At 30.9% G+C, this 25,015-nt stretch overlaps 1 protein-coding gene across 1 annotated transcript; it reads right to left on the bottom strand.

The window, feature by feature from the left end:
* Positions 1-414: 414 nt before the first annotated feature.
* Positions 415-16,028, bottom strand: LOC114304104 (protein NRT1/ PTR FAMILY 3.1-like). The gene is made up of 5 exons (XM_082892614.1): positions 15,855-16,028; positions 15,208-15,425; positions 11,398-11,975; positions 1,711-2,064; positions 415-1,185 (listed from the first exon to the last, which is right to left on the bottom strand). Exons 1-5 carry the CDS (start codon positions 15,928-15,930, stop codon positions 654-656), a joined length of 1,758 nt encoding a protein of 585 aa, XP_082748740.1. The 5' UTR covers positions 15,931-16,028; the 3' UTR covers positions 415-653.
* Between the last annotated feature and the right edge of the window lie 8,987 nt (positions 16,029-25,015).

Below are 25,015 nucleotides of genomic sequence, written 5' to 3'. Positions count from 1 at the left end.
ATAACATAACCCAAGAATCAATTATATATATATATATATATATATATATATTTGGTATTGTTTTTCCAAAGGAGAGGTGCTGTGCGGCTGCTACAATATTGGAAAACCAATTCGGTGGAATTAAATTTGAGTTAGTGTGCTTTGGTTTCGGCTTCGGCTTCATAGTTGGATGATTTGGTGAAGTTAATTTGGGTCTTTTACAACTTTGTTTTGAAGACTTTTGTTCATCTATTTGGTGATGTTTTTCCTCTTATTTATTTGTGATTATTTGAAATTTACCTAAGGGTGGTTTGTGAGACCATTCGTGTCTCGTTTGTAATCGTTTGAAAACTTTACGGTTGATAGTGGAATCAGATTTCGATTCCGTGAACATACCTCACATTGAGGGAACCACGTAAAATTCTTGTGTTGCTATTGATTTAATTTTTTCGCATTAGTTTTTATTCCCATTGATTGATTTACTTGTGGGGAATCATATATAACACTTTATTCATAAACTATAGATCTTTGTATGCGCATCATATGTGCACCCACACCAGTATCATTATAAAATACAGTTTGGTCCATCTCTACAAGCTTGTCTACTATAGAAAATAAAGTCAAGCTATAGTGAAAGGAAAAGAAACTAAACTTGTCCAAAGCTTAAAATGCAACTAAACATGGCTAGCAAGCTCAACTGCATCTCTAGTGGATTCACCTTCTTCCTTCCTATGAATCTCAACCGGCTTGAAAGTATAAAATTTCGCGCAAAACACGTAGTACACAAGGTTAATAATTTGTATCACTGTAATCAACCAGTAAAAATACTCCAACTTCCCTTCATTCAAATTGTAGTCTGGAAGCCAGTTTGATCCGCCAGGACCAGCACTCAACTTATGCACCACAGTAACCAAAAGGGTACTTAAATAATGCCCCAACGAATTCGCGGACCAGAAAAGAGCCATGGCGGTGCTCCTCATGCTCTCTGGCGCTTGATCGTACAAAAACTCCATGTGTCCAATGGACATGAAGGCCTCAGCCACACCATAGAGGCCGTATTGCGGCACGAGCCAGAAGATAGAGATGGGTATGGTGGCCTTAGGGTTGTCGATGAGGCCATAGGCTGAAGCCACATGTTTTCGCCTCACTTCGACAAAGCCAGCGACTAGGGTGGCGAGGATTGAAATGACGAAACCAATGCCCATCCTGTTCGGAAAATATTAATCACCAATACAATTTTGTTCAGTGAAAAATGAATTAAGAGGTATAAAACAATTAAAATAAGAATGCATGTAAAATAACAGAAAAATATTAAGCAACAATACAATTTTATTCAATGAAAAATGAATTAAGAGATATAAAACAATTAAAATAAGAATGCATGTAAAATAACATAAAATAAGAAAGAGTTGACTTTTGAGATTGAGAGGCATAAAATCATTGTTTTAAAGTCGTTTTTCCCTCAGTAAAGGTATAATTGGAGTGCAACGGTTTTAAGATATAATCTATATATTAATAATCTTCCTCATCTAGTGTTCACATCTATCAGAAATGTATGAATGAGTTATGAACGAAAATTGCCTAAAAAACTAATACAAGGATATTTGGGATGTGCAAATTAAGCCTACTTTATGGTTAGAAAAAGGCTAAAAAACCCAAAATTATTATTAGTTAAAAAAAAGTCAAATGTCAAGTTAACTTTTTTCACTCATAAGAAACTTTTTTATCAACCTTTGTAGGAAGGTGATGCCACGATCAATGCCGGTGAAAGTACGGATGAAAGGGACAAAAAGGCGGTCGTAGAAGGCGGTGGTGGCAAGCATAGAGGTGAAGGTGAAGACGGTCATGGAACCAGCGGGGATTTGGAAGGAGGATGTGAGGTGCCTGTCCATGGTTTTGGCTTGTTGGAGGGAGAAGGTGGTTTGTTGGGAGTAGGCGGTGATGAAGATGATTCCGGTAGCCCATATAGGTCCCATTCGAATCATTGATTTTAGTTCTTCGACACGGTGGACAGTGTTTAGCCTCCATAGGTTGGGTGATTTTAGGTCGTCTTCTTCGGTCACAGTGGCTACCTTGTCCAAAAATCTGCATACCAATATAGGAAGAGAAAGGGTTAATTTTTCAGCTTGTAGGTCTATACTATACTAAATTTAAAATTTACACTCTGCATTTGAATTTTGAACCATTTTTTAATATTTTTATAGGCACATAGCATTTCTAAAAAAAAATTGTTCAGGTTTTTGTTCATTTTGGGCTCTTAAGACTTAGACGGATTTCATTATGACATTATGATAATCTGAATTATTTATCTTATAGATTCTTGTGTAGTTCATATACAAAAAGGTTAAATTGATAATCATTATCACATAATTTTATCATATCTATTAAAATAAATAAATAGAAATCTTACTTTTCAAATCATATTTATCATCTATCTTTTGAGACAAATAAAATAAAATTATATGATTATGATTATAAAATCAATTCGAATTTTTTTATAAATGATATACATATATGTATATATATATAAATGATACATGACCTACAAAATATACCACTAAAATTATAAAAAATGTACCTATATGTTCAAACCTAGAGACCCAAATTTGACATTCCAATCAACTATATAGACAGAAGAGAATCTCCCATTTAAAGAAAGCAAAAATCCTAACTGAGGTTCAGAATGTAGAAATATCGATCTATGGTACTTTAAAAAAATCAAATATAAAAAGTTTTTTAAATGAAAAAAGTTTATCCACATGAAATTGAGAGAAAAAACTAAAACCAGGATAATGTAATCCAATCTTCAACAGATGTTGGTAGTTTGTGGATGAGTGAATGTACAATCAGCTCTCCAATAAATTTATTTTATTCACATGTAGAGGACAAAAAAAAAAAAAACAAAAAAAACAAAGAAGCTACGTACACGTGTCATGTCATCAAATCTTCTCTAATTAAATTTTTTGTTATCAATAAAATATAAAAATCACTAGAAAATATTGAGAAAAGGGCATCAAATTAATGGGAAACTAATGCGTGTTAGGCTTTGGCATAGTATGATTATGAATAAAATTATCAAAATGTGATATGTGTTTAATTTTAGTGACTCAAAATAAACAATTAAAATTATCAAAATGTGATATATGCAGAATGTTGTCAGCTTAACAATTAAATAGAATTTTGGAAAGAGTTTTGGAAAGAGTTTGGTTATAAATTTTAAAAAGAGTTTTTGAATTGAGTTTTGATTTATGTGTTTGGTTATGAGTTTTGAAAATAATTTTTTAATTGAGTTTTGCGTTATGTATTTGGTTATAATTTGAATGTGGAATTATATTTTGAGTTTAAAATATTAAATAAATTAAAATATTTAAATTAAAAAAATTATATATTTAAAATAAAAAATTAAAATTTTCTTAAACATTTTTTAATATTTTGAAAAAATAAATTCAAAAAAATTTAAAATACAACTTAAAACTCAAAATTCAAAACACAACTCAAAACTCTTTTCAAAATTCAAAAACTTAAAACTCTTTTCAAAACTTATAACTAAAAAATTTTTTTCTTTTCAAAACTCAACTGACAATTCCACACTTAAATTATAATTTCACATTCAAATCATAATTCTAAAATTAAACCAAACTTAAGTTTTTTTTGTCTATTCGAGTCATACGATAGGGAGTGTTAACCTTTGATCATGTGGATTGGTGTGATCTGATTAGATTGAATTTTATGGTGAAAATTCAACTACAAGATGATGTAGGGAGGATCAGATAGGACATAATATGAGAATAGAAACAATCTCAATTTGTATGTTTGGTTTGCTAAATTTTGGATGACTATGGGTTGGTTTGGGGTATACTATATAATTCATCTTTTTATCTTTTTATTTTTTTTTCATCACATCACCTCTCTACTTTTCTGTACATCTTTTTACTCTTTTCGTAAAAAGATAAAAAGTATACTTTTTTAACGCACCCCAAACCAACCCATACGAAGTCAGCTTAATCAGAGCTTTTTCCAGCCTGGGCTGCTGATATTTTCAAAATGACATGTTTCTCTTCCAGTGGCTTGTGAGTATGACCTATAATGACTAGAAGACGCAACTTTTCGTTGGTTAGCATAAAAGCAACTTCGAGGAAAGAGAAATTATTCATTACCCAAACACAAGAAATAGAGACAATTATATGTATAATAATGAATTTTTTAGTAATTTGTTAAGAAATTTAAAATATTTATACATCAGTTTCTACTACAACATATAAGAGTTTTAGAAACTAAATTTTTTGGTCTCTAAAAGTGAAAATTTTGTTACAAAAGTCATTTAGAGATCAATTTTTATCATCGTGAAGATAGTCGCTAAAAGATCGTATCCAAAAGTAAAAAATTAGGTGAAAAATCTAGAAATCCCCTAGATGTTGATTTGTGATTATGTATCAATTTTAAGCAGAGTATAACAATACCAATCAAACAATCAAACAATCAGACACAACGATTTAACGTGGAAAAAACCACAATTGGACACCTCCAACTGTGATCAAAAAACCACGGGCAACAGCCACAAGACAATCCACTAAGAAGAATTAAAGGAATTACACAGGTATACTCTCAATTACCTAGCGAATCCACAACGCCTAATTGAACCAACCTTTAAGTGCCTCTTCCAACCCCCTCTTCACCACGGAATTGTCTTTCTGATGAGCCACTCTGGATTCCACCACAGCTTCAGGCTCGAATTCTTCAGAATACACAACTGAAGAACAACACTCTCTTTTGTAGAACAAAACACAACCTTTGATGTACTCTCTTTAGAACATGAGTTGAATACTTAATAAAACATCAAAGAAAACTCCCAAAGTATCTCCAGATATAAACCCTAGAAACCAAAAAGAAGATCTGGAGAAGTAATCCTAAAATCTGACCCAACACGCGAATTTATAGAATCTGTCCCGCGATCTCCGCTCGAGCTCAACACAGCCCGCTCGAGCGGACTGACCAAAAACTACGTGCGAACAAACTGAGATGCGCTCGAGCGTAGGAGAATCCGCTCGAGCGTAAAATCACACATTCCAGTATTTTTACAGGCGACTGCAGAGATGCTGAGAGCTTCCAATCCTCGCTCGAGCGTCACTTTCCCCGCTCGAGCGGGAAGGCCAAAAATGGAAAAACTGGAAAAATATAACATGATCGGACAGGCAACTTTGAATGCATTTTTGCATTTTGCTTCGGGGGCGCTGCCCCTCGACCCCGCCGTGGCGCTGCCCCGGACCCGCCAAGGGGCGCTGCCCCCTGGACCCCCGCGAGCTGACCGGGCAGCTCGATCCCCGTCATAATCAGCGAAGTGGCAATCTTGAAAGCTTTATCATCACAAACTTCTCTGAAATGCTTGATTCGGGTTGGATTCGCATCTAACAACTCATAGCCTCACTGAAATAAAAATGCGAATAAAATTACAACTCAAAGGAGTTTTGTCAAACGGGATTGCCAAGAAATAAAACCTAACATTAGGTTTTTAGCAACAAAATTTAAAAAATGTCATTAATAGATTGACTTTTAATAACAAAATAATTTAGTCTCAAAATTGTTTATTTTTTAAGATAAAAAATTTGATCCTAAAAGGATAATAACTCATCATTAATATTCAATTTTCGTTGTTAAAAATATAATAATGACATTTTTTGCAAAAAAATATTTGGTCCTTAAAAATTAATTTGTCTCTAAATTTTGGTCTATAAAATTTTAATTTTTTGTTCATAGTGTGTTTAATAAAGAAATATATAATTAATTTAAATTTTGTTAACAAATACTTTTGCTATGTTTGATTGGGAGTTTAGAGAGAGAAATTAGACCTTTTTTGAGAATATGAAAAAAAAAATCAACTTATTAGCTTATTGATTTATTTGAATCATATTATCTTTTTATTTTTTTTATACGTTTAAAAAAAATAAAAAAAAATCAATAAATTGAAGTTTTTCGTAGTTCTCAAAACAAACCTTAGATTAATAATCTATATGGATTCTAAACTGTGTTTTTGTTTGAAAAAAAAAACATGACATGCGATTAACAATCTCATGGACTATCAATCCTCACCCCCCGTGGTGGGATTGCTAATCCCAACCTATGGATTGGTGGACAATTTTGCCTCACTTACTTCTTCTTTTCTTTTCTTTTATTTTCTTTTCTTTTCTCTTTTTTTTTAATATAATTTTGTAAATTCAATTAGTACGTAAATAAATGTATTTTGTCTTATATTTTTAATTTAACACCATTATACTGATAATCTTATTACTCAATTTCATGATACTTATAATTATATCTAACATAATCTGTTAAACAAACATGTCCATTAAGACATTAATTAATCAGATTCTATAATAATTACATGAATAACTAATTACAAAATTAATAAAAAAAATATTTGTAAAATACTATATTTGGATCAACTCTTTGTAGTACAATCATCTTTTGATTATTGAGTCAATCTCATCTCATCATCTGTTGTGTGTATCTATTGTCATTTTCATGATTAATTCTATGATTACTTTTGTATCCTTATAATTATTATATATATGGGCCCACATGCATGCATGAGAAGATTATGTGTGGTTGGCATGGTCCACTTACAATAACCCTATGGCATGTTACATGTGCAAAGTCACAAGTATATATGTTTATGCTTGTGCAAATGATTTATTAATAACAGAAGTCTAACAACTCGGAATTTTATATCAGAATATAAATGAAGAGTTTAAGGTTCAAATAATATATTGTGAGATTCATATGTAGATTAATTTTGAGTTATATACTTAAATTTTAGATAAATTATACTTTGACATTTTTGTCATTTTGATTTTTGAAATTTTAACAGACTCGATTTTAATTATAAATTTATGATTTTGTTTTAATTGATTATTTAATTTTTTGATACAAAATGCTAACATAAGTGACATATGTCATGGTTTTATATGCAAAATTATAAATTTGTTCAACTTACTAAGTTAATTTCAACTAACTCAGTGACATTTTTTCTTCGAAAACTCTAATCCGTGTTATTAATTGGATTAAATTAACAAAATATCAAAAAATTAAGGGTTAAAATTAAATTAATTAAAATGACAAAGACTAAAATAATACAATAGACAAAATACAGAGACTATCAATATAATTTACATTTATATTTTGAATCAAACTTTAAATATAAATTATAGATATATACAGTGGCGTAGCCATGAATTCAGTGGAGAGGGGCACAAATTAATGACAACATTAACTTTTTTTTTATAATAAACAACAATGAGATATTACTAAACTTAAATATTAAGAGTTCATTTGGATAAATGTGAATTTTAAATTAAAGGAATTGAGATTAAATTTTATGCAAATATTGGGGAATAACTATTTTATAAGTGGATTGGAAATTTAAAAAAGAAGATAAGTTGAGATAGAAATGATATATTTTAGTAGAGAAATTTTATAAAACATACTACAATAAAAGTGTCTATCATATGTCGCAATTATGATATTTGTGGTTTTTAGTTATAACACATTATAATGTTAGATAAAATTTAGTTATAACTTTTTGTGGTTTGTTATTTTGGTTATGACTATATATCAAGTAATAGTTAGTTATGACTCATTCAGATATTAATTTATTGTAATTTTCTTTTCTTTTTTTTTGTTTTTTATAATTGAAGATATGTTGCTTGATTATAATTTATATAGTGGTCATTTTAATTATGAATGGAAAGAAACACATGGAGGATAAACTCCACATGTCAAATGTAACTAACAATCTAATAAATTTCATATCTTCATTGAAATTAATTATGTTTGCATGTCAATAGTGATAGACATTACCATTATATTAAAATTTTCATAAATACTAATATGACTTATCATAATTTCTTTATTTTCAATCAAAATAATCATTATTATTCTCATAATTTTAAAATGTCATTGACATTTTACTTTAAATAATATTTTTAAAATTTTTTTTTATTTAAAATATTTTCTTTATGTTTAAAAAAAAATTCCCAAAACCGGGGGCCTATGATGCCTCCGCCACTGGATATATAGGGAGTGTTTGGGAAGCAATTTTTTTAATTTTTTTGGTTGAAATAGCACTAAAGAAAAAATAGACTAAAATAGTTAATAAGACAAAATGTCACATCAAATCTATAATCATTTCACTTTTTATCTCACAAACATCACATCCAACTATAAAAAAAATTTAACTATCTTCTCAAACATAAAAATTTTAACTTTCTAAAATAACTAAAAATTAAAATAACCTATTAAAATAACAACTTTTCAAACACCAGATAGTGTCTTTATTAATGAGAAGACTGATTGGGTTTGATGATAATGATATATTAAAACCACAATTGGAGTGGTCTCCGTTTACACTTGTCTGATGTTTCTGTTCCAACGTGATAATGAAAAGGATAACTTTGAAATTATTCAAAATTAATGAAAGTGTAATATTTTCTAAAATTTACATCTAAGATTTTTTATTTCCTCTTTTGGATTACACGTGGGTTTTCTTTGTTTTTGTTTTCAACTTGTCACACGAAAACAAAAAATTTTAAACCACACAATAGAAAAGATGACTTTATGCGCCGAAAGTAACAAATTTTTTTTTTTTTTTTTGGAGTAAGAGTATGAGGTTGTAATTATGAGTTTTGTGAGTGAATTTATCATTGCTTTGGTAGTTTCGAACATTTTACTTAATTTATTATGTAATATATATAGATACACATGATTTTTTTAAGGACCAAAAATTATAACTGACACTACAAGAAAAAGTATTTTTGACGACTAAATTTTTAATCGTCAAAAGTCTTTTTTTAGTTATCAAAAGTCGACTTTTCACTTTCTCCGACTAAATATTTTAGTCGCCGATTTTGTCGTGAATACATGGTCGCCGGAGGTATTGGCGACTAAAAATGTTTTAGTCGGCAAAAAACAGGCCTTCAGCGACCAAAGCTTTTGTCGCCAATAGTCAATTGCATATTTAAAAAGTATACATTTAGCGACTAATCTTTTAGTCGCCAATAGTGAATTATTTTTTTTTATTTATACATTTGCAGACTAAGTTTTTCGTCGCCAATAGTCAATCTTTTGGCGACAACACATTTTAGTCGCCAAAAGCATATTTCAGGAAAAAAAAAAAAATTACCCTCTGCTGTTACCAAGTTTCGAACCACCAACCTTCCACATTCTAAACTTTTAGCAACACACTCCCCCACTATGCCAGTACACCATCACATAAATATAAATGCAACATATATTAGTTATATAGTGTATTGACCGGTATTAATACAAAACTATATATATAAAAATAATTATTTTTATTTAATATAATTTATGTAAAAAATAAATTATTTACTAAAAAAAAATTGAGGCCACTTTTGGCGACTAAAACTAAATCCATTATTTAGTCGCCAATTCTATAATTTTGGGCTATTAATTATTTTTTAGTCGCTAAAAAAATAAGTTCCGCCTAAAAATAACCAGTTTTGGTGACTAAACCTGTTTTTAGTCGCCAAAAACGTCCCATTTTGGCTGCTAAACTAAATTTTAGTCGCCAATTGCCTGTTTTTAGCTACTAAATTTTTTTTAGTAGCCAAAAAGCTTCACTTTCAGTGACCAAACTGTTTTTAGCCGCCAAACACGTATAATCGGTGACCAAACTGTTTTTTAGTCGCTAAAACCGTCACTTTTGGCTACTAAAAAACCTTTAGTCACTAAAACCCATATAATCAGCGACTAAATTGATTTTTAGTCGTCAATAACTATACATTTGGCTACTAAATTGTTTTAGTCACCAAAAGTCTTCACTTTTAGCTACTAATTCCATTTTTGTCGCCGAAAGTGCTACTTTTAGCAACGAAAATTTTTTTTTAGTCGCCATTTGTATTTTTTGTTGTAGTGTGACCAATATTGTTATTCAGTTATTTAATATAAAATCTTATAAATAAATTTTAAATATGCAAAATTATTCGTAAATTATGCATATTAGTAAAGTCATAATATTTTGCTTTCTGTGAAAGAAATTTTAAATATGCAAAATTATTCGTAAATTATGCATATTAGTAAAGTCATAATATTTTGCTTTCTGTGAAAGTTGAATATAAGATAATCGGCAAGAGAAAAGTTAAAAACTCACAAAATACAAAAGTATCAAAAAATTTATCAAAAAAATTGATGTGGAGTCCAGATTAGCTCCTAAAGTGAATCTGTACAATACAATATATTGTAGATATTTTCTTAGGAATTATATAGTGCATATCTATATGGAAGATGCTCTTTCCACAATTTTTAAAGTCTGTTCGGAAAGTGATTTTTTTCAAAAAAAAATTGATTAAAATATGAGATGAGAAAAATTAAGAAATTTTTTTTCATTTTTTTAAATAAAAAATGTGCAAAAAATAATGTGAATGAGATGAATTTTTCACTTTATAGAGTGAATTGGAATTTTTTTAATTTTTTTAATGAATTAAATTTATTTTTATTTTTTAATTTTTTTTCTTCAATGTTTGCCTAAAAAAATACTTGCCAATAGAGTTGCAAGTCAATAGAACTGTTCATGAACAGGCTCGAGCTCAGCTCAGTAAGAGCTTGTTCGAGCTCAATTTATTAAATTTTTATTGAATTCGAGCTCAAGTTCGTTAAAATATTAATAAACAAGTTTAAACATACTAAAACTCGGTTTGTTAGCTAGCTCATTTAACATTTTTTTAAATAATAGAATAAATATATTATTTATATATTAAATAATATAAAAATATGTATAAAGAGTAAGATAAATATGTTATTTATATATTTAAATAATATAAATGTAAATAATATCTAAATTTATTTATATGTAAATCATAGCTAACTATACATAATATATTATATAATATTAGCGGTAGATATTATTATTTTAGTAAGATATTGATATTTTTTTTAGTATGTTTATATATATTATATATATTATTGTACAATCAAAGTTTCTATTGTAACTTTAGTCTTACAGGTAAGTATGAATTTATATTTTTTTTAGTTCGTTAAGGCTCGTGAACATGCTAAAATTCGAGTCAAACCTAAGTCAATTTGGCTCGAGCTCGGTTTGTTAAATTTTTAGTGAGTTCGAACATGTTAAAGTTTTAATAAACAAGCTCAAACATACTAAAACTTAACTCAATTCAGCTCTTTTGCAGTGTATGGGTTAAGCTCAATCCGGGTTTGTCCTAGACATCGAATCTAGAATGACCATGTGCCATAAATAAATACGAAGTCTAATCTTTTTCTTTTCTTTTCTTTTTAATCAATTTTTTTTTTGTTTTTTTTTTTTTTTTGAACTTCTTCTTTTTAATCAATTGTTCTTACAATTATGTCTAACACTAAGAAATTATAATAAAAAGGAGAGAGACTTACTTCATCTGTTTAGTATGTAGAAGCTTTCCTGCCAAAGAAATAGAAGCATCAAGTTGATCATTCTCATAGAGCAATTTGGGATCAGAAACCCTAGCCAAATTTCTCTTCTTAAAAGCAGCCACACAAACTTGTACCAATCGGGTAAACGGGCTACCGGATGGGTCCAGGTTCCGATACATCGGGTACCCGAAAACAAAGGTGATGATAGAAAGAAACATGGCTATGGTGGGAATTCCAAGTCCCCAACCCCACCCAACATTGTCTTGAATATAGACAATCACTGTGACAGCAACAAGCATTGAAGCCCCATTACAAAAATAGTACCAATTGAAGAAGGTCCATGTTTGGACCTTTTGTTTAGGATCCGTTTCGTCGAATTGGTCCGCCCCAAATGCCACAATACAGGGTCGGTACCCACCCGCGCCTAAAGCACATAGGAAGAGTGATCCATAGAGGATTGCCAGCTGTCCACCATTGGCTTCTTGGCAGAGTGATTGATTATTATGATGATGATCACCTTTACATGGAGGAGGTCTTAATTGTGGTAGGACTGCTGATATTGTCAAGCCAGTCAGCCCCTAATTTTAAAAAAAAAATTACAAGAAAGTAAGTTTTTAATTAAATTAAAATGTTGAATTCGAGTTTTATTATTATGCAATGTAATTTTTTCTTTTTTAACATTTTTTTTTTCTTACTAGCTACCAATTCCATTTGGTTGAAGTTGAGGAAAAATTTAACTTCTAACTAAACTTTCGGTTTTGTGAGAAGCTGAAACTTACATCATGCCATGATTTGGCTTTTGTAGGTTTGGTGTAAATGAAGGATTCACATGAGATTTTAAAATTTTTTACAGCAACTTGTAAAATTTTACATTGAAAAAAAATTGAAAAAAAAAATGATAATTACTCTATAAATGGCCGACTCTATAACTTTTATTATAAAACGTAAATTATTAGTTATTTAAATTTAAAATTCAAAGAATTAAATATTAAAATATTAAAATATAACATTTCAATCAATTTAATTTATGTTAGTGTAATTTTTGAAAAAATAAAATAAAGACCGATAGTATATTATGAAAAATAAATTAAAAAATAATTTTAATTAATCTTAAGTGGTCAATTCAGTTTGGTTAGTATTCAATTTCTCTTTCACTCCCAAATTGTATTAAATTAAGGGAAACTACATGCAGGGATGACTTGAAAAAAAAAAAAACAATTACCAATATATTATTTACACCCAATTACAAATAGGCTTACACCTCATATATTTGGTGGAAGATGGTTACCAGTGATGGAAGGGACTAGTAAAGAATCTAATGTTTGGAGTGATATTCTGAGTGTGTCAAGGACTAACGCTGAGCTATTTGATTTTTTTAAGTCTAATTGCAAGCTTGTGATTGGAAATGGGTGTAGGATTGACTTTTGGCATGATAAGTGGCTGTTGAATGTACAATTAAAGGTAGAGTTCCCAAGGTTGTTTAGACTATCTATGGAAAAAGAGGTGAATCTAAACTCTTTCAGAGGAGGGATATCTTAGGAAATTGGAGGTTATTGTTTACAAGACCACTTTTTGCTTGGGTGGAAGAGGAGGTTCAAAGGCTGCAAGTCTTGACTTGAGATGTTCCCAGACTTAATGAGGAGTTGCCAGACTCAGTTAGGTGGACTGCGTCTCTTGCAGGTCAGTTCACTGTGGCATCTATGAGAAAATAGTATTAGTTGGTTCAAGGCCCAAAATCGCAGGTTCCTAAACTGATATGGAGAGGTGTGACTCCACCATAAGCTAAATTTTTGAACTGGTTGGCATGGATGGGGAGGGTTAAAACAATTAGTCTTTTACAGACGTTTGGGGCCTTAAGTAGCAATGTGGAGAATCTGTGCCCTTTCTGTAAGCTGGAAACAGAGTCAATGGATCATATTCTATTGCAGTGCTCGGAGATTTGGAAGGTTTGGTCATCTATGCTACAATGGTGGGGAGTATCTTGGGTCATTCCTGCTACAGTTGATGGTGTGCTGTTATGGTGGCTGGGAACAAAATTTAAGAAGTCAATTATAAGGATTTCGAGGCTTGTTTCAATTGCAATGTTGTGGTCAGTATAGAGGTTAAGAAATGATTGTGTCTTTAAAGGGAGCCAGCCTAATATGGATGAGCGTAGTGAAATTGTGAAAGTAAGGGTTGGGCTGTGGGACAAGTCTGGGCTGCCAGAGATTCATTATATAGTGCATGATGTTGTGGCTAATCTGAATCAGGTGAGATGTTGTTTATAGGTAAAGGAGTTTGCTGGGGTGTGCTTCTGCTCATGAGTTTGGTGCTGCTGTTATGTCTTTTTTTGCTGCTATAGTCTTGTTCTGCTCATGAGATGTTGTTTATAGGTAGAAGAGTTTGGTGCTGCTGTTATGCTTATGTTGCTGCTATAGTCTTGTTCTGCTGGGTGTATTACTCTAATGTCTTTTTTTCTTTTCTTTTTTGGGTGCTTTTGATTGGTTCCTCACCAATATTGGGTGATGTGCTAACAAATGATTGTGCTTCTTTTGTGGTGCCAACCTAATTGGGATTGCAGATGTTAGCTATGATGTTTTTTGCATTTCTCTACTTTGTTGATGTTTGTTTTGCATGTATTGTGCCCCTTTAATCAATAAAGTCTTTGTTTGCTGATCAAAAAAAATATGCTTGTAAATTTATTTTTATTTTTTTTTCAATTCTTCCTGCACATAATTTTTCCTTAAATTAACAACGAAGTCCAATAAAATGGAAATAACATACATTTGACTTTGACGTAAGCTTGACAAAATTTTTTTTTGTTTTTTACTACCATGTTTGGAAGATATGAGATATTGATAAGATTTTATACGGTGCATATCTGAACCGACCAAATCATGTTACTTGATTTTTGTTCTATCAAATTCAATGTATTAATTATATTTTTTTTAATTTTCGTATCTCTATATCTCATATAATTATATGATTAAGATTACATTAGGACAGATAAACAAAAGCATTTAAAAAGAAAAGATCCCTAGCCTAAATCAAAATGTATATGGTACAAACCAAACAAATTTATGTTATTTATATTATTTCTCTAATCAAATCAAACCAAATTAAACTGTAAATCTTATCACATGGAATTGATTACATGAATATATTTTTTTCACTCGACTCTATCAACGGCCTTTTAACATTAATCAACTTTGTAATTAATCTCTCTAAAGAAAATGATATACATGTGCACTTCGTAAATCTATTTTTTAAAATTTAATGATGTGTAAATAATATAATTGATTAATGATTACGAAAGATATAAAAAAATATTATCTCAAATATATAATTGATTGTCACATCATTAAAATTCAAAAATAAATATAATTTTTCAACTTAAATAATAATAATCTTTATCCAATCTAGTGTGCCCCTATGAGACAAGATCACCAAAAGTTTCATATAATTATTAGGAAATTCCATTCAAAGTTTTACATGAGGTAAGCAATTCTACGTCGGTTCAAAGGTAGGTCTCATCAATAAATAAAATTTTATAATTCTAATTTTGAGTCCAATTTTTTTTAATAATTTTTTTCTTGTATGTTTTAAGAGCAATACTATAAATTCAAATTATTCAAAAAAAATAAAAAATTAATGAGTTAGATTCATTGTGAATTCATTTTACATCTCACTAATTTTAAATTTACACTGCACAAATAATTTTTAAGATGAAATTTAAAATAAATTTTCATGTTTCGTAATATTTTGGCTTTTAATTATCCAAATCAAAATTTAAAAACTTGAGAGAGAGAGAGAGAGAGAGAGAGAATTAACCATCTGATAAAGAATGGAAGCAACAGTGATGGTCCAGAAGCGGCCAACATAGGCGTCGGAGATGAAGGCGCCGAGGAGAGGAGTCAAGCTTGAAGTTCCGCTGTAGTTTGTGTTTGTGTTGGCTGCCTTTGTTAATGGCATATGAAGCTCTTGTGTTAAATAACTCAACATATTGGTGCCAAATCCCACCACAGCCAACTTCTCACATACCTCATTCGCTGCACAAAATCCACCACTCAAAACATAAAACACAAATACAAACACAAAACCCCCAAATCTCAAAACAATCACTTGGAGCACTCCAAGTTCAGAGGCCACCCTATGTCTATGAACTGAGCAAGCCAGAGGAGATTTGAACCCTTATTTGGACTTTTAATACTGTCATTTTTAATATATCGGCTGATACTGTTTTACAATATCATTCATGCTGTTACTTAAAACCATGATATTCACTTACCGATTTGATGGCCCATGATGGGTGTAGCAATATCACGATTTTAAATAATTAAATCAATGATACAATCATATATGAGTCGATATTAGTATATATATTGATGAATAAAGATATTGAAAGTTCAAAATGTAACAACCAGTAGTAGTAGAAAAAGAGGAAGAGGGCATTTATTATTAAAACAACAAAAACTTACCAAAAATGAAGGGCATAGTGATCATCCCACCCTTTGGTCTTTGGACTTGGGAATCTTTTCTCTCCCTCATTTCCATCTTCTTAGCAACTCTTTTTAGTGCTCTAAATGGTCACTCAAACTCCAATATTTATAGGCTCCATGAAGATTTTAGAATAGTAATTAATGCTCTTGTAATTTGTAATTTTTCTTAAAGAATTAAAATTCACTGACAAATTCATGGCCACAAGTGTAGTAGTAGGCACATGATGTGCATAAGTGATGTTGAAGATACACCACCAGCTAGCTTAGCTGCTAGCTCCACTAGCTTAGGTTGCAGTCGCAGCTCCAAGCTACAGCTTCTATCACAGCTTCTACCTCAGCTATCAGCTTAGATATTTTGAAAAGATATTTTGTAGAATTAGTTAAGAGTTAGTTATAGTGGTTTTTAGTTTGTTAGAGTCATTAAATTGTATGTAAGTATAAGTGATGTATGTACTTTAGATTCATTGAGAATGAAAGAGATTTGATTGCAAACTTCTTTATGGTATCAGAGCTATAGAAGCTCTATCGAGCAACTGATCAATGGCAACATCACTCTCTTCTTCTCTTCCTTCGAATCTGACTTTACTGATCTCTAATCTGTCATCCTTTGTTATGGTCAAGCTTGATGGAACAAATTTCATCATCTGGCAATCTCAACTCTCGAATGTTCTTCGAGCCACCAATCTTCTTGGTTATGTTGATGGCTCAATCACATGTCCTTCATCTACAATCATTGATTCAATAGGGAGTTCAGTGCCTAATCTCGAATTTCTTCAATGGACTATGATTGATGCACATCTGTTAAGTTGCATCACTGCAACTCTTACACCATCGATCTATGTATCTGTTCTGTAATTTCATCACAGTTCAAAGGTATGGACATCTCTGCAAAAGCGATCTATGACTTTATCTCGTTCGTATGTTCGTCAATTAAAAAATAAACTGAATAGTGTTGCTAAGAAATTAGATACAATGGAAGAATATCTGTCCAAAATCAAGGTCATAGTTAGTCAGTTAGCTTTGGCCTCTATTATCATTGATGATGAGGATCTGGTCCTCATTACTCTGAATGGTCTTCCTTTAGAGTATGATGCTTTTTCCACCACAATTTGTGCTCGACCAGAGGTTATTACTATGGATAATCTCTCCTCCTTACCATGTTCTGAGGCTCTTCATTTAGATTCGAAGAATAAACAATCTGCAGAATCAACTGTAGCTTTTTCTACAGTTAAGGGATCTAACAATTCACGAGCTCAGTCTTTTAATCAAACATGTGGTCGATCTTATTTTAGAGAAGGAAGAGGTAGTCGTACTCAAGGATCCTACAGAGGATATGGATATAGAGGATATGGAGGATCTTACAGAGGTTCTGGTGATGGTAGATTTCAAGGCCAATGATCAAGAGTTTTTAATTAATTTTGTCAGATTTGTGGAGGTTCTAGTCATTCTGCCTTAGACTGCTGGCATCGGCAACTTCAGTTCACAGTTACCATCAAGAGCTTTTGTTACTGCTTCCAATGTTTCTATGTCTTCATCTTCATCATCTGCACCAAGTCCATGGTTCTTGGATTCTGCAGCTACAGATCATATGACCAATGATCTTAGCCAACTACATTGTTATCAGCCCTATCAAGGATCAGATCAGATTACTATAGGAGATGGTAACTCTATTCCTATACAACATACTGGTAAAGGTCTTCTTCCCACTCCTCATCATCTTTTTAAGCTTAACAAAGGGCTTCATACAGTTTCTTTATCATCTAATCTGGTCTCTGTTCACAAATTGGCTCAAGATAACAATTGCATTATTAGTTTTGATGATACTCATTTTGTGATTCAAGACAAGGTTACGAAGAGAATTCTTCACAAAGGCTCTAATCTGCTTGGCTTGTACCATTTCTTTTCCACTGCTACCTCACCTGCTCTTACTCCTCATTCTGCAGCCACATACACCAGTTTACCTGCTCTCACTCCTCATTCTGCAGCAACACACACCAGTTTCACATCTCAAGCGCATTCTAGTTCTTCTGCTGTTAGTACTATATGGCATAATAAGTTAGGTCATCCTAGTAGTTTGAAATTCAAGCATCTTAGGCCTCATTTGCATCTTAAAAATCCTGCTTCTGTTCAGGTTCATGAATGTGTTAATTGTTGTGTTGCCAAGAGTCACAGATTACTTTTTTCATTTTCTAATTCCACTATTAATAAACCTCTTGCTTTAATACACAGTGATGTTTGGGGCCCATTTTCTTCCACTTCTGGTTACAAATACTATGTTCTCTTTGTGGATGATTTTAGTAGATTCACATGGTTGGGGCCCATTTTCTTCCACTTCTGGTTACAAATACTATGTTCTCTTTGTGGATGATTTTAGTAGATTCACATGGTTGTATCCATTAGCTTACAAGAGTGAAGTATATGATAAGTTTCTTGAATTCAAAGCTTATGCAGAAAAACAATTTTCTACATCCCTTCAAATTCTTAGAACTGATGGTGGCACAGAGTTTTTTAATAATAAAATGAAGCAATTTACTGTGTCTGAAGGTATTGTTCATCAACACTCATGTCTCTATACACCATCTCAGAATGGTGTGGCTGAAAGGAAGCACAGACACCTCACTGAAGTTGCAATTACTTTACTTCACCACTCACTTGTCCCTCTCCATTACTGGTTTGATGCCATTGCTTGTGCCACTTATCTTATAAATAGACTGCCTTTTTCCAAATTGGCCTACTAAACTCCTTTTGAAACTCTCTTTCAAAGCAACCCAGATTTTTCTATTCTTCAGGTGTTTGGTTGTCAGTGTTTCCCTTGGCTTAAACCTTACATTTCTACCAAATTGCAACCTAAATCTATTGAGTGTGTTTTCTTAGACTATCATCCTTTTGCTAAAGGTTACAGATGTCTTGATTCCAAAACTGGCACCATTTACCTTTCTAGACATGTGTTGTTCAATGAACAAGTTTTTCCTTTTGCTCACTTGTCTTCTTCTTCTTCTTCTTCTTCTTCTTCCTTTTTTTTCTTCTTCCTCTCAGTTACCTTCTCTTCAGTCCTTTTTCTGGGCCTCTCCTTCTCCATCTTCTTCTTTTATTAAACAACATTCTTCTTCTTTCAGTACTCCTAATTCTTCTGCTGCTACTCTTAGTCTTTCTTCATCTAAGTGACAGTCTTCTTTACCTTTTCTTACTTCTTTTCCTTAGCTTTCTATTCTTATTAACTCTATTTCTATTCAATTACATATACCTGCTCCCTCTTCTTCCATTGCTTCTGTTTCTTCTCTTTCTAACTGCCATCCTATGAGCCTTGTCTACTGTTAAGACACCTGCATCTTCTTCATATACTAATATTGAGCCTCCTACTCATAAGGAAGCCTTACTTACCCCTATTTGGAAACAAGCTATGCTTAAGGAGTTCCAAGCTTTGCAAAACCAACACACCTAGTCTTCGGTTTCTTTTCCTCAAGGCAAGACTGTCATAGGTTGCAAGTGGGTGTTCAAAATTAAAAGCAATTCAAATGGGACAGTAGCTAGGCATAAAGCCAGATTAGTTGCTAAAGGTTATCTCCAATAGGAGGGGATTGATTTTCAAGAAACTTTTAGCCCAGTTGCTAAATTACCAACAATTCGTGTTCTGTTATGTCATGCTCTTCATCACAATTGGCCTATAAAGCAATTAGATATTTCTAATGCTTTTCTTCATGGGATCTTAGAAGAGGAGGTTTACATGCTGCAACCACTAGGGTTTGAAGATCAATGTCCTAATCAGTCTTCTACTTCTTAGATTGTTTGCAAACTCCATAAGGCCTTGTATGGTCTTAAACAAGCCCCAAGAGCTTGGTACTCCACATTCTTCTCTTTTTTGCTATCTCAAGGATTCAAGAACAGTAAATGTGACTCTTCTCTGTTTATTAAAAAAGTTGGTTTTGTTTTTCTTGCCTTACTTGTTTATGTTGATGATATATTGATCATTGGTAATGATGATACACATATTCAAGCTCTTATTACTTAGATGCATCAAGTTTTTTCTATGAAGGAGCTTGGTTCTATTTCCTATTTTCTTGGCATCTCAGTTACCTCTGGTTTCACCACTGTTCTATCCCAAAAGAAGTATGCTCAAGATATTCTTCTTAAAGCTGGTATGCTGGATTGCAAAGCTTGCTCATCTCCTATCTCTGTCAAGCCTGGTCTGCCTAGACATTCAGATGAGCCCTTTGCCAATCCACCTATGTATAGAAGCATAGTTGAAGCCTTACAATATTTGACAATTACCAGACCTGATATCTCATTTGCTGTGAATCAATTGTATCAACATATGCATAATCCCACTGTTGGTCACTATGCTGCTGTAAAGAGGTTGCTCAGGTTCAACAAGGGCACTATTTCTCATGGTCTTACCTATACCCCCAGCTCATTTGATCTTCATGCTTATTCCGATTCCAATTGGGCTGCAGATTCTGTTGACAGAAAGTCTACCTTAAGGTATTATGTATTTTTAGGATCCAACCTCATTTCTTGGTCATCTAAAAAGCAAGCCACTTTCTCTCAATCCTCTACTGAAATAGAGTACAGATCTTTAGCTCATACAGTAGTAGAGCTTGCTTGGCTTGGTATGTTGCGTCAGGATTTTTCAATTGTTCTTCCTACAGTTCCTCTTCTCTGGTGTGACAATGTGTCTTCTATTGCTCTGGCTTCTAACCCTGTATTTCATTCCAAATCTAAGCATATAGAAGTTGATTGTCATTTTGTTCGAGATCGAGTGCTTGCTAAAAAGCTTGTATTGCATTACATTCCTACCATTGATCAACTGGCAGATATCTTTACTAAACCTTTGTCTGTCTCCAGACATTCCTATCTTAAAGATAAGCTCAATGTCAGTTTCTCCCTCCACAGCTTGCAAGGGAATGTTAAAGATACACCACCAGTTAGATTAGTTGCTAGCTTCACTAGCTTAGGTTCCAGTCGCAGCTCCAAGCTACAGCTTCTACCATAGCTTCAACCTCAACTATTAGCTTAGATATTTTGAAAAGATATTTTATAGAATTAGTTAGGAGTTAGTTGTCGTAGTTGTTAGTTTGTTAGAGTCATTATATTGTATATAAGTAAGTGATGTGTGTACTTTAGATTCGTTGAGAATGAAAGAGATTTGATTACAAACTTCTTTAGAGAGTACAAAATGTTAAAAAAGCTAGGTTCTGTTTATTTGATTTTTTAAAAAATTATTTTTAGATGAATTTTTGTTTATTTTTAATAATTTTTTTAATATTTTATATTTTTTAGATATACTTAATCAAGATACATCTAAAAAGTAAAACAAATTGAGTAATTTTTTTAAAAAAAAAAATTAAGTAAAAAATTGATGAAAATTTGACCAAAAATTGGATTTTTGTTTATTTTTAGTGATTTTTTTCCCTTCATATTTTAGTTATTTTTTTTTAATACTTTTGATACATCTAATCTCGATGTATCTATAAAATAAAAAATTTGATTAAAATATAGAAAAAATAAATAAATATCCGTTAAAAAATAATTTCTGAAAACTGTAATCAAAGCCTAATTTTTGTCTAAATCACTTGTATATTATAAAGGAGGATTTAGTCAAAACCCCTTCATAATAAAATTTTAATGCATTAAGGACAAGTACAAAAAAATTTCTTTAAAAAGTCTAATACATACCATTATTATACTAAATGTCTGTCTTTAATAAAGTTAATATTTTTAGAATCTTCTCATCAAGATCTATCAAATAAGATCTAGGGTGAATTACACTAACGGTCCCTATAATTTGGGACTTGTATCACTTTGGTCCATAACTTTTCAATTATGATACATTTGATCTTGAATTTGAATCTTATTCCAAATAAGGACAATTGAAGATACTATTGGATTTTTCAAGGGCAAAATAGTCAATTTGACAAAATATACACTAATTTGATAAAAAAATATTTTTAAATTTTTAAAAATTATTTCTACCCACTAAAGATAAAATTATGTAAAATTAGTGTAATTCGCCCTAAGATCTATGTTGACTATGTAAAGTTAGTGTAATTTGCCCTCAGATTTATGTTGACTATGAAATTCTTTAAAAAAAAAAAAAAATTATTACCGTTGAAATTGATATAAACAGTAACATGTTACTCTGATTCACAGTAATAATAACATGTTATTCTAGTTCACAGTAATATGTTATTCTAGCAATATTTTTCAAAAAAAAAAAAAAGAATATTGATTTTGACCTTACTCAATTATGCGCCTCCTCCTTAAGAGAATTTATGAAACAAAATAAATTAAACTATCATTTTCACTAAATAAGGATCAAATGAAAAAATCTTGGCCAAATTTTCCTATTATACAGACAGCTAAATTTCGTAATATCCACTTCCAAAAATGTTTAGAAGCTTTAAAATAAGAGCTCTAAAGAAATTTTAATGCGTGAAACTCACCAATTGATGTGATATTTAAAAAAAAAATTCCCTTCTTTTTCTTCAATACCACATACGACAATGCTACGTAGCTCAAATTTTATGGCTCAAAAGTGACTCAAATGGCCAAAAAAATTTGAGCTACGAGATATTTTCCTACCACATATATACTTCCATTTAGTGCTTTGTACTTAAAACTCTCAATCTCTGTCCTTTCCCCTTCCGCTTCAGCCTTGTATTGTCTGTTTTGGTGAAGAGAAATATATAATATAACCTCACTTTTTTCAAAATATTTTGTTGTTTTCTAAATTAAAATGTAATAATTAAAAGTAAACATTAAAATTATTCTTCCCTTAGTAATCAATTTTTTTTTAAATCTATTTAAATTATTTTAGTCTCATTATTATTATATAATATAAACAAAAACGTTGGAGGTTCTTGGTGATACAAAATTTCAATACTTTTTTTTTTTTGTTGAATTTTTTGAATTTAAAAAAAAATGATATAAAAGTCCATTTTCTAGACACAATGATGTGTAAGTAATATAATTAGTTGATAATTAGAGAAACTATAAGAAAAGATGTTACCTTTAATATTCTAAAAATTACATTTCGTTTTCGAAGGGCAATACTAAGAAAAATTTCTTCTTAACAAATATTTATTTTAATCGTGCATAGCACCGGTGTATTGCTACTAAATTATAAATAGAAACGATATTGAACATTATGTCACATATTAAAAAAATAATAATAAATAAATAAAAAAGAAAGAAAGAAAAAGTTATAAGCAAAATAGGAAAAAAAAGTTGCACTAAATAAGTTCGATAGGGTTGACTACTAACCCAGTCGTCTGCCCAAACAAGCCCCATATTTTAAGGGTTAGTGTGAATATTTTGGCGCATATGACTTGATAGGGTTAATATTTTGAGTCCATTCAATCTTTGAGTGAGTTTGGAATGAGGAACTCTAGCTTGGCCGGATTTGTCCATTTATAAAATTTCAATTTTAATTTTTATATTAGTTAGTTACATAATAAATTAAAAAATAAAAATATTATATATATATATATATATATGTGTGTGTGCGCGCGCGCTTCTCTCTATGATTTAAATTCAAATATTTGTTAAAAGGTTCAAATTTCAATTATAATTGAGTTTTGCTAATTGTCCAAATTTAACTAATTATTCATAGGGCTAAATTATTAAAAAGAGCAGCATGGGCCTAAATTTAATAGGGCTAAATTTAACTAATTATTCATAGGGCTGAATTATTAGTAAGATTTTATTTTGACATTAAACGATTCGCAGTAGTTACAATTTATGAGAGAGAGGCCAATGTGGAAGGAACATCAGTAAATCAATTAAAATTTGCAGTCGCTGCTGTGCATGGTGCGCAACTGCAACTTGCACATCTTATTAGGTTATTTTAGGGCCTAATTTAATAATTTAAACTGTTCATATTTTAAAAATTATTGAGTAGAATATATCTGTAAAAAATCACGTCGATTAGATATCATTATCTCTTTTATCAAATCGCATTTGCATTGAGTTTTATATTTTAAATTACATTTATCTTTTCTTTTTTAAAATACAAATGCGATTTGATGAAAGGGTCAACGATATCCAATTGACGTGATTTTTTATTAGTATATTCTACTCGATAACTTCTAAAATATGAACGGTTTAGATTATTGAATTAGACCCTGAAATGGACCCAATAAAATATGTAACAATTGCTACTACGCACCATGTGCAGCAACAACCCTAAACTCTTAAAAAATAAGGTGATGTTATTTTCACTCCAATTCACCAAAAACTCTCCATTTTTTGTGCTTATATAATTTTTTGTTCTTATTATAAAAAGTAAAAGAAATTACAAAAAAAAAAAAAAATTTGACCTTGTAACCAAATAAACTCTAATTTTTTAATTTTATCAATTTAAACTCTATTTTTTATTATTTATTTTCAATCTAAATCATTCGCATATTTTTGTCAAGTAAAATCGAGAGAAAAATAGTATTTTAACTATTAAACTTAACGTATGTGTACATAAAATATCCAAAGTATTATTTTTTTGCATTGAGTTTAATGACTAAAATATTATTTTTTTCATCAATTTTACTTAATAAAAATAAACAAATGATTTAGATTAAAAAAAAAACAAAATATTAGTGTTCAAATTTATAAAATTTAAAAGATCATGATTTATTTTGTTACAAAGACTGAACCTTAAATATTTTGTTTTAAATGTAATTTTTCCTAAAAGGTACCTACAATGTTGTTAATCAAAAGCATAGTGAGAATAGCACTGAAAAAAACAGATTTAGACATTGAATGATTAAATTAAGTAAATTAGTGAATCTCCAAATGGCTAATCAGAATCACTCTGCAATAATCTTTCTCAATTTATAAAAGTAAAAGGAAAACAAAAAGAACATGATGAAGGTCATCCAGCTACAGTCTCTGTTTAGATAAGTTTTTCTATGTTTATGGAGCATGGTCAAGTGGTTCTCCGTAGTGATGGTTATTGATTGATAGTGAGGATGAAACTTACAACTTTATGTGAGAGGGTTCGGTAGAGGGTTCGAGAGAAAGTACATAATATGACATTTGGTGATATGACATTTGGTGATTGGTGTATAGTACGGATAGGGATGACAACGGATAGTGTATAGGTTGAGGCCCCCTATCCCATTCCATCTTTATTTTTGCAGCTTGTCCCT

The sequence above is a fragment of the Camellia sinensis genome, chromosome 10 (genome assembly GCF_055761805.1).
Source record: "Camellia sinensis isolate YWXY chromosome 10, ASM5576180v1, whole genome shotgun sequence".
Taxonomy (NCBI): domain Eukaryota; kingdom Viridiplantae; phylum Streptophyta; class Magnoliopsida; order Ericales; family Theaceae; genus Camellia; species Camellia sinensis.
This window is presented reverse-complemented; position numbering and strand designations above follow the sequence as displayed.

Excerpts from the sequence above, each read along its gene's own strand:
- LOC114304104 (XM_082892614.1), bottom strand. The coding sequence starts at position 15,930 with ATGGAAATGAGGGAGAGAAAAGATTCCCAAGTCCAAAGACCAAAGGGT. Across the intron at positions 15,426-15,854 it reads CACTATGCCCTTCATTTTTG|CGAATGAGGTATGTGAGAAG; the intron begins GTAAGTTTTTGT and ends GATTTTGTGCAG. Across the intron at positions 2,065-11,397 it reads CTACATACTAAACAGATGAA|ATTTTTGGACAAGGTAGCCA; the intron begins GTAAGTCTCTCT and ends ATTGGTATGCAG.